Genomic DNA, 14,334 nt, shown 5'->3' on the forward strand with positions numbered 1-14,334 from the left:
TCCTCACGTTCTTTGATGGTTTGCGGAGAACGTCTCCGACTCCTCCTCCATTCCTCAGCCCGTGGTTCAACACAGTGACGATGCACATCAGCAGTGTGTCACACGCTCGCTCCGTGTTAGATTCGTCTGTAACACGCACACACACACACACACACACACACACACACACACACAGGGTTAGAATTTAACAATCCACCTTTAAACACTCACAGAGTCAGTTACCATGGTTACTGAGCCCCTCTTGCAAACCTGATGCTTTTTGGTTTCAACTGAGAAACGACTCAACGCGTTTACTTTGGATCTAAATGCTTTAGGCTCCTCCTCTCACCTTCCTCCTCAGCGACGCCGCTGGTCTCCGAGGTGCAGCTGACTCCGTCTGTAGAACACGAGTCGAGGAAATCCTGAGAGGCTTCACTCTGAGGAGCTGCACAACACACACACACACACAGAGTCACTAACACAGTCAGATGAATGTTACAGGTGTGTGTGTGTGTGTGTGTGTGTTACCTGCAGTGATCTGTGGCAGCAGGTCGACCTCCATGATGAAATCCTCCTTCAGGCAGAGGAAGCCGACGATGGAGAAGAGGTAGACGAGGATGAGAGCGAGCAGCGCCGTCAGCAGGATGGAGCGACCGTTACGAGTCACACTCTTTATCACATTGAACAACGTCTCCTCGCGGTAGATGAGGTCAAACAGCTGCACACACACACACACACACATAGTTAACATCTGTTTCAGGTACAGATGAGGACGTGGGGGATGAAGGTGCGCTGGTCGTTTACCAGGATGCTGTAGAAGAGCTCGTGGACAAACAGTCCCAGTGTGGAGGTCAGGACGTACGCCAGGTGATAGAGGAACTCCACGTCCATCACCATGGCTTTGTATCCCATAATAAACGTCCCGTTGTTTCCCACGAAACTCACAACAAACACAACCTTGTTGATGAGCTGGAGGTGAACAGAGAAACACAGCAGGTTTTAAAAGTCTTAAAATGTTCAATAGTCCAAATCTTAAAATGGGGACGGGGGGGGGGGAGTGGTTCCTACGTTGAGCGAGCCGAGCAGGATGAGCGTGGGCCCGATGCCGAAGTGGTAAATGGACCTGAGGATCAGAGCCAGGGTCAGAGGCTGGAGGCCGTAACGCTGCGAGAACAAACCCAACACGGAGAGACCGGTCAGGATCCAGAACAACATCAGCAACAGAGAGTCGTCGATCGCTCCAGCTGAGAGGACGAGATCAAAACAATTCAGGTTCATGAACTCAGACATTAGCAACAGACACTGAGCACTGCAGTAGTAGAAGTAGCAGAAGTAGAAGTAGAAGTAGAAGTAGCAGTAGTAGTAGTATTTGCATCAGTACCTTGTCCTGAGTTGTAGGGGTAGAAGAAGGCGATGATGAGATTGATGAAGACGGCGAGATTAAAAGAGATGGAGCCCCACAGAGTCATCCTCCGAGAGAACCAGTACAACACGGGCATGCCTAACACACACACACACACACACACACACACGTTGAAAAACTTAAATCTCGTCCGTTACCTTGTTGAGATACTTAGACGAGGTATGCGTAACACTCTCTGTGTGTGTGTGTGTGTGTGTGTGTTCTCACTCCGCAGCTTCTTCTGCCACTCCATCTCTCCGTGCAGGAAGGACGATTGCTCAAAGAAGTGTGTGACCTTTGACCCCTGCTCATCCTGCTCCGTGGTGTTGAAGACCCTGAACTTTGACTCCTCGGTCAGAAACTCACAGATGGGATGAACGGGGAACACGATCTGCTCCATGACGCGGTCGTCACGAACAATCTGCACACGGAGGTCACGTGAACGTCATACATACGGTATGTACCAGATGTGTGTGTGTGTGTGTCTGGTGGTACAGTTAAAGTATTACTATTAGCATTAGCATGAGCAGTACCTCTATCTGAGAGGTCAGCAGTTCGTAGTACTCCAGAGGATCCTGTTCCACCACAGCAGCTGGAGCTGTGGACTTCAACATCTGGGACAGAGGCCGGTTGTTCAGGTTCAGCTGCAGACACACAAAACATTCCTGTAACACTACTGCAGTATAACTCCAACACTACTGCAGTATAACTCCAACACTACTGCAGTATAACACCAACACTACTGCAGTATAACTCCAACACTACTGCAGTGCTGTCACAGTAACTGAGGGTGTAGACGGATGAATTACCATGGAGGAGATTCCCTCCTCTCCCTCTTTACTCTTCTTCATCGGTTTCAGGAGGTTCTGCAGAACTTTGTTGTGTCGGGCCAACTGAGCACAAACACACCAGACAAAAAACTTGACTTGAAGTATTAAATACAGGTGAGTAAAACAATGTTCTTCTTGTTTTTACACTGTATATATTATTATGAAAGTAAAAGTACTCATTATGCAGTGAAAGGGAGATGTTGTGATTGGTCACCTGTTGAGCCAGGATGTAGATGTTGTGTCCAACCTCCCGAGGAGAAACCTCCACCCCTTCACACTCACTGTCCTGATCCTGGTGATAGGCCTTCTTTATCACCTCCACCTGCACACACACACACACACACACACACACACAGATGTTAATATTGTTTTATTCCATATATAGAAAATACAACAGAGAGAAGAGAACTGAAGAGGAAGGAAGGAAGGAAGGAAGGAAGGAATCTCTGACCAGCTCTTGTGGTCGGAGGTTGAACAGGATCCTCTCTGCGTTCTCGCTGTCATGGCGACTCTCCATCAGAGCCAACAGCAGCTTGGAGGCGTTGTCCTGGCAACCAAAGAGAGAGAGCAGCAGTCGAAACATCTCAAAACCAAACTCATCAGCTACACGACTCATTTTAATCTTTGACTGTTCATAAAGATGGACGATACGACGGCTACCGAGAGTGAAGCCAAAGTCTCAATCCTGCCCCCTGGTGGCCGGCTGCAGTGTCAGTCTTACACCCCGCCTCCTCCTGGTTAGCAGTGGGGACGCTAAGTAAACTAAAGTTCAAGTTAAATAAATGAAAGATGGTTTCTCATCACTCTGATGTTTGTTCAAGTGTTTCTGATAAAGTTTGATTTTAGTGGAGACGTCATGATTGACGGCTCCACTCGACGATCACTGCTGCGTCGTCACCACAAGATGGCAGTGATCGTATCTGAAATATTTTGGCTTCATTTCTGGATATCGGGAGGAGGTGGGCGACGCGTCCTCCATCTTTATTCACAGTGTCTGGTTCTGACCAGCGACTAAACACGAACAGCTGATCTCCAAACAAACCTTCAACTGCAGCACCATCTCCATCCGGTACCGACACAACGGACTGATGTCGTTCAGGATCAGAGCTGTGATGATGTCGATACCGTTGGACTCGTGGGTCACTATACACGTCTGGGTCACACACACACACACACACACACACACACACACACACACAGTGTTAATGCTAGGGGGACCTGCCTCTGTACCTCGATGGTGATCTCTCCTCCTCCTCCTCACCTGGTTCTCCTGACAGGGGCCCTGGCAGTACTCTGTGAGCGTCTCCAGCGTCTGTGTGATGAGGTGGACGTTTGATTCGTTGATGTAGAGGCCCAGCAGGCCCAGACCTCCCGTGGTGCTTCCACACATGATGTCCAGGAACTGAAGCGTCTCACACACCAGGTTGTAGTTGGTCTTATTGTTCTGGCATCGCAGAAAGTTCTGGAGAGACGCAAACAAAAGGTTCCACCTGATGTGATCTTTTCACGAGGAACAACTGTGTTGCAATTTTTGTAAACTATTTTACAAGGCCAGTGTTTTTATAACAAACAGATTCTGTTGAATCACAGCTCGTTTTCTCTGACAGAAGAAACACAACACAAACCTGCAGGTCATGGTTGTGGTTCTCGCAGAGCAGCTGGAGGAACCTCAGAATCGGCTTCATGATGATAACAGCTGGTCCCATCTCCGTCTCCACCTCCCTCTGCTCCTCCACCGGCGTAGCCGGCAGAGCCGAGACACCGGCAGCCGAGGAGTAGGCCTGACCCTGAACCAACAGCTGGTGACCTCCCGAATCAGGAAGTGCTAATGCTCCTGAGTCGCCTTCATAAGAACTCAAGAATTTCAGTCACAGTCAAAGATAAAAAAAAAAAAAGCTGCAATAAAACCAGCAGGGTCAGTTTTTATTTTGTGAGTTGAGATGCGAACGTCTCACCCTGCTGCTGATCTTTTGCGTTGGCTTTGTGCGTCATCTCTCCGACATTAACGGAAACCGTAGCTTTAATGTCCGTCCGAGCTTCTTTCATCCGGTCGTGAAGAACCTTGAAGAACTTCTCTGATTTGTTGTCGCCCATCATCAGTTTATAAAACGAATTCTGTGGGAGAAAGACAGGACTCACACACAGATTCATTCACAGAGGTAGTCCTGTGTGTGTGTGTGTGTGTGTGTGTGTGTGTGTGTGTGTCACCTGTATCTCGGTGTTTCCTCCCTCCAGCAGACAGATGGCGAGCTGGATGCTCTCCTGGAAGATCTTGTCGTTCTTGGTGCTCATCACCAGATCTGTGAACAGCTTTGTTCCTCCTTCTCGGTCCAGACGACACTGAACCGCCGCCACCGCCACCCAGTCCCGCTCCTGCTCCCCGCCTGACACACACAAGCACACAATGATAATGACTTATGATTACAACTCAGTTTAATGTGTATCCCACCTGTAGGGGGAGCCAGAGTATAGACGAGAGCGGATCTTGCATCGTGACGCTTTTAACGGCAGCGATGGTGTGAAGTTGTTTACCTGCGGCTCCGAGCTCGGCCAGGTCGTTCTTTGGGTTGTTCTTCTTGTTTGTAAACAGATAATTCTGCAGTAAAACTTTACGCAGCGAAATCCCCTGAAACACAAAAACTTTCATTTCATTTTCTAGAGAAACATTTTAGCACAGTAGAATCACGTCTGATGTCATTGTTGGTAATAGTGGGTTAGATATATCTCAAAAAGAAAATCTGATTTCTTTAATGGAACTAAAGTCTGAGGTCTGTTGATACAACAACTTGATACAACATTATTAAATGGACGCTCTCAGCGCCCCCTACTGTCCCTGGCTGTGAATTCATGTGGCCGTTAAAGAGCCTGTTTAAAAAGAGGTGGTTTAACAAACCTTTTCATCAAAGTCCAGAGTCCTGATCAACATTTCCTGCAGCGTCCTCAAAACTTTGATACACAACTTCTCTTCTGAAGACATCAGAGCTTTGGTGTGTTGGATCAGCCTGCACACACACACACACACACATTAAAAACATGTCTTTACCTTAAAAAGTTGTACTTAACAGGGACTTTCTTTTTGTCCCCATGATGTGACAGATTTAGGTCCGAACAACGTACCTGGAGACACACACACACACACACACACTCATGAAGACATTTTTCCCATCATGCCTGTCAGATTTTGGACACGGAGAACCTACTTGGAGATGAATCCTCCGGACTCGCAGCGCTGCCGGGCGTCAGTTCCCTCCAGAAACAGGAGCTCGGGCTGATGGAGGACGTCCACCAACACGGACAGTTCGGCGTTGACCAGAGGCTTCAGACGCTCCTCCAGAGTGTTGATGATGTCCTGAGGAACACACACACACACACACACACACACACACACATACTTCAGTCAGAGTTTTGCAGCTTTATCGTGGTTCTTCATTATTACGTCTGTGTCGGCGTCTGTACCTGCAGTTTCTCGATGATGTTCTTGTAGTCCAATGGGTTGGCGGATGAGATGGGTCTGGAGGATCGTGAGGCGGATTTGTAGTTTAAGCGGGACGAAGGGTTTTGAGCAGAACTGGACAACATGGTGATCTGAGAATCCAGGTCCAGAGGGAGAGCGATGGAACGACTCTTAGCTAAACAGAGACAGAGAGTTAGAAACTGATCCATCTGTGTGTGTGTGTGTGTGTGTGTGTGTGTGTGTGTGTGTGTGTTACCTGTCATGGCCAGCGTCCTGATGCAGGTCTCCACCTGCGCTCGCTGCTGCTGCTGCAGCGAGGAACAGTTCAGCAGCCGGACGGACGACTGAAGCAGTTGAGTGACGATGGTGTGGTGAGTCTGACGAAGCGAGAGAGTCGACGATCAAACCTCAAACAAACTCTCGCATTAAAAGATAAAGTCGAATCAACAAATAAATAAAACTAACTGACAGAAACATTTATGAAATGTAAAATCCTAAAGAAGTAAATTCTGGTCAAATAAATAATCAGTAAACAATAATGATTCTTTCTGCGTTTTATTCATTCTAGTGTATTTATTTCTATCATGTGAGTTCCTAACTGTAACAGTAGGTGGAGCCGTCTCTTCCGATACAGAGGAACTTGTTCCTGAGCGTCGTGCTGCTGACCTGCAGAGAGGTGCTGTTCTCAGAGAAGGGGGAGCTGAAGAAGGCGTTGATGGTGTCAAACACTACGTTGAGGATGTATTTCTCCAGGACCTGATCATTGAGATGCTTCTCTCGCTTATTACAAAACTGCAGACGGGAAAAACACATGAGAAAACAGCTGCATGTGGCCGACCTGCTGAGACACATCTTAGTCTGCTGTTGTTACCCGAGCCATGTCCACTGTGAAGTCCTCAAACAGTTTCCAGATGTGGTTGGACGTGTAGATTTCCTTCATCTCCACCTCTGTGTCCACGTAGCAGTGATTCACAAAGTTCACGTAGGCAATTTTCACCTGAAGACACAAAGACGGACACGGACGTTAACAACATGTAGACTTTTAACTAGCTCTGTTAATTTTCATTCCAAATTCAAACATAAAAAGTTTCTGTTCAAACTGTAATGACTTGTTGAAACACAAAATATAGAATCTGGAAGTATCGAGATTTCCTCACAAAATGGATTTGACTTGTGCTGCGGTCCTGTTCCTCCACAAGTATTAATATTTCCTTGCTGTAGATGCCCATCGACAGTATGTAGTGGAACATTGTCGTTGTTGGTAGTACTGTATGTGTATGTAAAGTGGAATCTGTGTGGATTTTACATCTAAAGAGAAACCTTCTCTTGAAGCCTGTGTAGCTCAGACGGTAGAGCATCAGACTTTTAATCTGAGGGTCCAGGGTTCAAGTCCCTGTTCAGGTGATGAGCTCACTTTAAAATTTCTTTCAACAAGATTGCTTTCACTTTCACGTCTTTGCTTAAACTCCCTCAAAGTTGTTGGGGAATCAAGTTAACGTGTGTGTTAAGCTTTCACGCTGGATCTGCGACCACTGATGTTTGTATGACATCACGAGTGTCGTTGACTCAAGCCTGAAATTATAAAGATTTCCTGACGTTTGACCTTGACCTGTTTTATGGAAGTTAACTTTCTTCCTGGCTGTAGACGCCTTCCACAGCGAAACTCTCTCGAAGCCTGGATAGCTCAGACGGTAGAGCATCAGACTTTTAATCTGAGGGTCCAGGGTTCAAGTCCCTGTTCAGGCGATGATCTCATTTAAAGTGAGTTCACATTGAAGTTTGTTTCAATTTATAACAATATCTGCTTCACAATCATTTCTCTGGACACTTCTATTCCCTCAAGTTGATCAAAGATGGAAGATAACAAGTGTGTTAACACTACTTTCCTGCTGGATCTCTGTCTTCTGAAGTTTGTATCACAGGAATCCTCCAAGTCAATAAGTCTGAAAGTATCCAGACTTCCTGACATTTGGGCTCAACTGGTGTTAAAGTCTTGTTCCACCAGAACTATTGTTTTCCCTGGCTGTAGATGCTCCTCACCTGGCTGACTGTATGTCACGGTACATTGAAGCCTGGATAGCTCAGCCGGAAGAGCATCAGACTTTTAATCTGAGGGTCCAGGGTTCTAGTCCCTGTTCAGGTGATGAACTTGACAATAGTACCGTCTGTGCTTTGGTGAAATAAACCGTCTTCATCAACCTGGACAAACCTTCACTTAACAGAGGAGGTGGTGTTGATGGTTGTTGGAACAAATTGTGCGTCTTAGCACAATAATTAGTTTTGCACTCGATTTTTGGAAAAACTGATCGCAGACCTGCTAAATAAGTGCCACACACCTCGGTGATGCAGTCCTCGTGCATCACCACTCTGACCACGTCCTCCAGGGGGAGCAGCGACGTACACTTGATCTCGGTGTAGACGTTCTTCCCCTCGGCGCACGCTGCCAACAGCTCCACCAGAGAAATGTGGTACCTGCAGGGAGGAGGAGGAGGACATGTTGTCTACGACACCATCACCGACCAATGATCAGCACCGTCCCCCCGTGTGTGTGTCCACAACCTGTGACGAAAGCCGGTTGTTGCCATGGTTACCTGAGCGCGTTGTTTTCGCCGACCCCCTCCCTGCTCTCCGCCATCAGCTCCAACATGACGTTAAATGAGGTTTTGTCGTTGTAGAAGACGACGACGTCCTCGCCGGCATTCGTCAACTGTGGAGAGAACGAACATTACTGCAGAAAGTGGAACCCGCTGAGAACATTTTGTCAAAGGCACTCGACTCGTCCTCGTCCTCACCTCGGTCATGATCATGTCCTGACACTTCTTCACGTACTTGCCCTCGGCCTTGATGATGGTGTGCAGGAAGCTGAGGTACTGAACGTGACGTCCGTGCGTGGCCAGGCAGTGGATGAAGTGCTGCAGGACGCTCTCTGAGATCTCGCTGCACAGCTGGTAGTTGTTACTGAAGATCTGCTGCACCGTCTCGGCCTCCAGCAGCTGCACAGGAGGAGGAAACTGTTCTCACCGTCGCTCATTATTTACTCAGTGAATCAGTTTGTCTTGTGTACGTTGAACATAAATTGGTTTCTTGGGAGCAGAAGTACGCTCACGCTAGCTGTTACGTCAACATGCAGTTCACTACAAGGACCTGGCTGGCTCACTCAACGGTTGCCATCTTGGCTACGTAGCAGAAGGTGAGGGACCACTAACGTATTTTCAAACTTGTAAAAACTTTGAGGTAAATCCTCTTTCAGACTTTTAAATAATAATCTAGGTGTAACAGAGGTATTTGTCATTTGTTCATACTGTGGTTGTAGTAACCGCTACAGCCTGTAGGGGTCACTCATGGGCTTTTAGACAATCAGTTATAAAAATCTTTATACCCCAGGGTTGAGGAACAGGTTGAGGTTCTTGTGCAGCAGCACCTGGTTCTCCTGGTTCCCCGTACAGAACTTCTGCAGGAACAGGTGAGTGTACCTGATGATCTCCTGCATCTTCGTGTCGTTCTGCGGACGGACACCAGCGTTAAGATGTTAAGGAATTCGTTTTTCCATTTCTAAAGATAGTATTTAAACAGTGATGATTGGTTCGACCACAGTCACAAGGATCCAGACCCTGGACACGATGAGGGAATTCATCTGGTCAGGGCTTTTATTTTGGTGGTGCTCTGTCTTACCTTGTCATATGACACCTGCAGCAGGTCCAACATGACTTTATGAGCTCCCATGTTCTTCATCAACCTCTGCTGCTTCATCTTCCTTTCACTACACATCTTATGCAACCTGTCCAGGATCTAGAGAGAGAGAGAGCGAGAGAGAGAGAAAGAGAGACAGAGAGAAAGAACCATAAACATATCTCTATACGAACGCCGCCATCTTGCACTTTAGGCGTCATCTGGAGTCAGGGTCTGTGCAGAAGTTGATCCTGGAGTCATGGAATCAAATTTGCGCCAATCAGGAGTCAGTCTCAGCTGTCAATCAGGGCGTCTTTTTTATCATCAGTTAACTAATTAAAGTTATTAAGTCTAATTAACTCATTAAGTTTTCATCCAGTTTGACGTCATATTTTTACGACAGACTTTTTAGATGTCGGTGATTTTTAACTCTATTTTAACCAGATGAAGGATTTCAGTCATCAAACAACTTCCAAGAACTCCCATGATCCCACACTATTTCCTGACGTCATAAAAACGTGTGTTAAAGGTCCAGTGGGACAGATTTAGGTGAAAGGATCTATTGGCAGAAATTTAATGTAGAATAATCCTCATGATGTTTGCACTAGTTTCATTTCATTTAAATTGTAGTTTTCTTTACCGAGAAAAGACCCTTTATATTTAAATACTTTATATTTAAATACTTTATATTAAAATACTATATTTACATGGAGGGGACCCTCTCTACGGAGGCTGCCATGTTTTTTACATTAGCCCAGACTGGACAAACTAAACACCTTTTGAGTTTTTATGACGACTGAAGCTACCACAGGTTCTTTTTCGTGTTTGGAGGGAGAGGGGGAGGGGTGTTCAGCTGCAACATGACACTTCACCACTAGATGTCACTAGATTCTACACACTGAACCTTAAATTTAAATCAAGTCAACAAAGCTGGTCAGTGTCAAATGCTACAATAACAGTGAGTACACAGGGTCCTACATGTAAATGTACCAACTGAAGTAAAAGTGAAAATTACTTTTCGGCATTGACAGTTTGATTCACTGGAAAAAGCTTGAGATGCTCATTCAAAGGGAAAAATAAATAATGATTTTACAGGATTGGACACAACTGAATTACTGGAAGTGATAATTTATCAGGTAAAAGAAAAGGAAAACATTTTTCTGAATGGCTGAACTTTTGAATTTCTAATATTTTTACGACTGGATTTAGTTTTTTAAGAAGAGATCACTTGCAGCCAGTTTAAGCACGAACAACGAATTCACTCGTTTTTCGATGTGCATCGAGATACATTTAGAAAATGTGACTATGTGACTATTGGGGAAAAGAAGAAGCCACCATTGCTAAGGAGCACAACGTAAACACCTCAGGAAGACACATCACAGGTGATTTCTGGGAAGCACGATGCAGAAACACCACAGCTGAGACGCACACCCAACACACAGACGGACGAGTGCCCTCACCTCTTTGACTATCTTGTAGTTCTCGTTGCCCTTCTCGTGTTTCTCCTTCTTGGGCGGTGCTTCTTCTGACGAACCCTGCAGGACGCAGAGTGTAAGACAGCGTATGCAGTTCTCTCCGAGCACCGAAACCACATCATACACACTTGAATCACAAATCAAACTATTACGTATTAAAGAAAGTCCGATACTATAAACTTGCTTACAAGCAATAAGCATGATTTCCTTCACGTCTGACTTATAAGCTACATTCTTCTTTCCTTTTAAAATGTTTGAAATTTCTTCCCATAGTTTGTGAGGAAACTTTTCTGCGTTTGAGCATCTGAGTCGCTGCCGACATTTACGATTCAAATCTGACGGCTTTTTAGGTGAGATGTTTTAGGTGAGAAAATGTGGCGTTCTAACTAAGACTAACAGGAAGTGTGGATCAGCTGTAGTTGCAGCATTCGACTTGCTTATTGCCTGTTAGGTTGTTGTTTTAATGGTTTGATATGCAATATAAGTGTGTATTGGATTTATAACAATTACAAAAGTGAGTGCCCCGAGAGATAGAGCAGATTGTCCACAAATCAGAAGGTCGGTGGTTCGATCCCTGGCTCCTACAGACTCAAAGTTGGGCAAATACTGAACCACAAGTTGCCCGTGGTGGCTCAGTGTGTGAAAAGGTCAACATCATGTATCACAGCACCTTCAGTGGTCAGTTAGACATAAAAACCTTATACATGCACAGGCCCTTCATTTCAAAGATGGAGAGGAGAAGGGAGTGAGAAAGCAGCAGGTGAGCAACAAGAATCCCAAATCACATCTGAACGTAGCTTCCTCCTCAGCTCAGACACCAGCAAGCCCCGCACCAGCATCAGTTAACAAAACAGAGTATTAAAAACCTTTTAGTTTCAGGTTAGTCATTTAGTGAGTTTCGTCCTGGTTGTTATAATCTTCTACCCAGAAAATGATCCTTGTGGAGGTTTAGGTCTGAATGATTGTGAGTCAGTTGGTTAGTGGTTATATAGACAGTTAGTTTTTGAAACAGTTATTAACAGCAACCTGGGAAATCACTCCGCCATAGACATGAAGATCACACCTTTGGAAGTTAGACAATAATAATTCAACGACTTCTGACATGAACTCATTCAAACTGAAGCTGTACGCTGACGAATCCTCAACTTAAGTTCCAACCTCATGTTTAGATCTAATTCACCATCCTATCATATTTTTGACAGATAGAGGTGATGGTCATCATGATATTTGCTTCTTACTTCTCCTTTCTCCTTCTTGTCTTTTTTCTCCTTCTTCCCATCAACTCCTCCTGAGTTTTTCTTCTCCACCCACAGTTCAGATTTCTCCACCAGCATGCGGAGGCGGTCCAGATCACCCTTGATCAGCTTGTAGTTCTCTACGTCATTAGCCGAGATCAGCAACTGGACCTGCAGAAGCCCAGAGAAACATGGGAGCTCTGCTAACGACTGTTCGATCGATTCGATAAGTTAATGGATTTAGATTCAACCGAATGAAGATATGCTCTCCTCTCAGTTTCAAAGAAAAAACATTTCAAGTTTGACAGTTTTGTGTGTGTACCTGTTTGAAGGTTTGCAGAACTTCCTGTCTCTGGCTGAAGTGTCTGAAGAGCAGCTGCAGGGCTCCAGACACCAGAGGAGGGTAGTCGTGCATCGTGAGGTGGATCAGCACCCGTAAGAACATGCGACCGCCTTCATCGTCCACCTCCAGGATGCTGTTCCCTTTACTGTGTACACACAAAACATCCTTCATAAAAATGTCCCTCGAATTGAAAATGTATTAATAAAATATGAAAATATACGTATCAGATAAGAGTGGGATTGCATACCCGACTCCAAACATGGCCTCCGCCTGCTCCCCAATGTGCAGCAGGTTGATGGCGGCTGTGGACGGACAAACATGGAGCTTAATAGCAATAGAGAGACTGAAGTTGTAGACGGTAATGACCTTGTACACACACGGCTTAGATGAGGAACGCACAAAGAAAACATGGCTCAGTTCTAAAGGCAAAGACAAACAGCCAACCAAAAAACTGACGAAAACGAACGTATAAAAACAGACCCGACATATATGACATTATGGCCATAAATGAAGTTAGAGTTTACAGGTTCTACCTGCTATTTCCACGGTGACTGGGATTTCTGCAAGCATTAAGAAAAGCAACACAACTTTACCAAACACTGAAGTTGTTCACACACGTCTTTTTAAAAACCTGAAAGTACTTATAGAGCTGTACAATACTTGAAGGTTCAGTGTGTAGAATTTAGTGACATCTAGTGGTGAAGTGTCATGTTGCAGCTGAACTCACCTCCCCCTCTCCTTCCAAACATGACAGAGAACCTGTGGTAGCTTCAGTTGTCATAAAAAACTCGAAAGGTTTAGTTTGTCCAGTCTGGGCTACTGTAAAAAACCTCTCTGTAGAGAGGACCCGCTCCTGATGTAGATATGAAGTATTTAAATATAAAGGATGTACATTTAAAGGGTCCATTCTAGGGTAAAGAAAACTACAATTGGTACAATTTAGATGAAACACAATGATTATTTTATAATCAATTTCTGCAAATAGATCCTTTCACCTAAACCTTACACACTGAACCTTTAACCTTAGTAACTTGAGATATAATATTGTAAAATTTTAATGAAACGGTCAAAGATGGAAGATGGTCGATGTTCCTACACAGGAAATGTAAATAAATCTTTTGAAGGGAAAACTTTTGAGGCAGTTTGAAAAGGCCTACATTTGACTTTTTGATCATTTCACAAAACGAAGCCACACAGACGACCCCTCCCTCCCAATATAAGTTCAAGTTGAAAATAATAAACCTGGAAGGCCAGGATGAATTCAATATGGCCAATTTCTACCAACCAATGGAACAGAGGTGGTTTGCTTCACCACGTATGATAAACGTTACACACGTCACACGCTGTACAAAAAACCCACACAGATCTGATTTAGAAAGAAACATACCAGTAAATCTTATTCTATAAACCACAAACACTTAAAGACTTTCATTAACAGACAAAATAAAACATAGACATTCAATCAGTGGAGTCCAACAGATTGAGAAGAAAAATACGTTTCAAACTTTGTTTCAAAAGTTCGACACCAAAACTTGACACACGAGGGACGGTGACAATGAGACAGGGAACAAATGAATGAACCTTGATGTCAACTCTGTGGTCTGACAGCCAAAGGAAACCTCGCAGGTTTCTTTGGACTGAAGCTGTCAAGGGTCATGTCCACAAACAAATGCAAACACGCAGCTTCATTAACGAACACACAGAGAAAATACGGCTCCGATACAAACAACCAACAAAAAACGGACGAAACGATGGATATAAATGACATAAAAGTGTAAAAACAGCCCCGACATTTAAGACGTTACGACTCTAAAAAGAGTTTCCAGGTTCTACCTGCTGTTTCCTTGTCGACTGGGATGTCTACAAGTAGCCAGAAAAGTAACAACACACAACTTTACCAACACTGTCGGATGTGTGTAGATCACACACGTCTTTTTTTACCAATGT

The 14,334-nt window shown here is 44.9% G+C and overlaps 1 protein-coding gene and 3 non-coding genes across 10 annotated transcripts in view; 3 read left to right on the forward strand and 1 right to left on the reverse strand.

Annotated features, from left to right (window-relative positions):
* The window catches only part of itpr3 (inositol 1,4,5-trisphosphate receptor, type 3), a 36,758-nt gene that overhangs the window by 2,819 nt on the left and 19,605 nt on the right, over positions 1-14,334 (reverse strand). For 2 of the 7 annotated variants that reach the window (XM_069527458.1, XM_069527455.1), the window contains 34 exons: positions 14,221-14,247; positions 12,921-12,947; positions 12,635-12,689; positions 12,367-12,532; positions 12,048-12,215; positions 10,795-10,869; positions 9,338-9,454; positions 9,045-9,167; positions 8,458-8,658; positions 8,257-8,372; positions 8,002-8,137; positions 6,537-6,662; positions 6,332-6,457; positions 5,922-6,042; positions 5,668-5,840; positions 5,412-5,560; positions 5,105-5,213; positions 4,744-4,837; positions 4,420-4,595; positions 4,167-4,326; positions 3,837-4,054; positions 3,473-3,673; positions 3,254-3,364; positions 2,663-2,758; positions 2,426-2,533; positions 2,191-2,274; positions 1,915-2,025; positions 1,610-1,802; positions 1,361-1,480; positions 1,048-1,223; positions 784-948; positions 508-697; positions 329-424; positions 8-126 (listed from right to left, as the gene is read on the reverse strand). In XM_069527458.1, the coding sequence (XP_069383559.1) occupies positions 8-126; positions 329-424; positions 508-697; positions 784-948; positions 1,048-1,223; positions 1,361-1,480; positions 1,610-1,802; positions 1,915-2,025; positions 2,191-2,274; positions 2,426-2,533; positions 2,663-2,758; positions 3,254-3,364; positions 3,473-3,673; positions 3,837-4,054; positions 4,167-4,326; positions 4,420-4,595; positions 4,744-4,837; positions 5,105-5,213; positions 5,412-5,560; positions 5,668-5,840; positions 5,922-6,042; positions 6,332-6,457; positions 6,537-6,662; positions 8,002-8,137; positions 8,257-8,372; positions 8,458-8,658; positions 9,045-9,167; positions 9,338-9,454; positions 10,795-10,869; positions 12,048-12,215; positions 12,367-12,532; positions 12,635-12,689; positions 12,921-12,947; positions 14,221-14,247 (4,433 nt within the window). The remainder of the gene's footprint in view (positions 1-7; positions 127-328; positions 425-507; positions 698-783; positions 949-1,047; positions 1,224-1,360; positions 1,481-1,609; positions 1,803-1,914; positions 2,026-2,190; positions 2,275-2,425; positions 2,534-2,662; positions 2,759-3,253; positions 3,365-3,472; positions 3,674-3,836; positions 4,055-4,166; positions 4,327-4,419; positions 4,596-4,743; positions 4,838-5,104; positions 5,214-5,411; positions 5,561-5,667; positions 5,841-5,921; positions 6,043-6,331; positions 6,458-6,536; positions 6,663-8,001; positions 8,138-8,256; positions 8,373-8,457; positions 8,659-9,044; positions 9,168-9,337; positions 9,455-10,794; positions 10,870-12,047; positions 12,216-12,366; positions 12,533-12,634; positions 12,690-12,920; positions 12,948-14,220; positions 14,248-14,334) is intronic. The other 5 variants (XM_069527461.1, XM_069527459.1, XM_069527456.1 and 2 more) reach the window with 4 other exon arrangements.
* Positions 6,997-7,069, forward strand: trnak-uuu (transfer RNA lysine (anticodon UUU)). Its single transcript has one exon. It is a non-coding gene; the product is annotated as a tRNA-Lys (tRNA).
* On the forward strand, positions 7,339-7,411 carry trnak-uuu (transfer RNA lysine (anticodon UUU)). Its single transcript has one exon. It is a non-coding gene; the product is annotated as a tRNA-Lys (tRNA).
* trnak-uuu (transfer RNA lysine (anticodon UUU)) lies at positions 7,736-7,808 on the forward strand. The gene has a single exon. It is a non-coding gene; the product is annotated as a tRNA-Lys (tRNA).

The sequence above is a fragment of the Paralichthys olivaceus genome, chromosome 6 (genome assembly GCF_024713975.1).
Source record: "Paralichthys olivaceus isolate ysfri-2021 chromosome 6, ASM2471397v2, whole genome shotgun sequence".
NCBI classification, from domain to species: Eukaryota; Metazoa; Chordata; class Actinopteri; order Pleuronectiformes; family Paralichthyidae; genus Paralichthys; species Paralichthys olivaceus.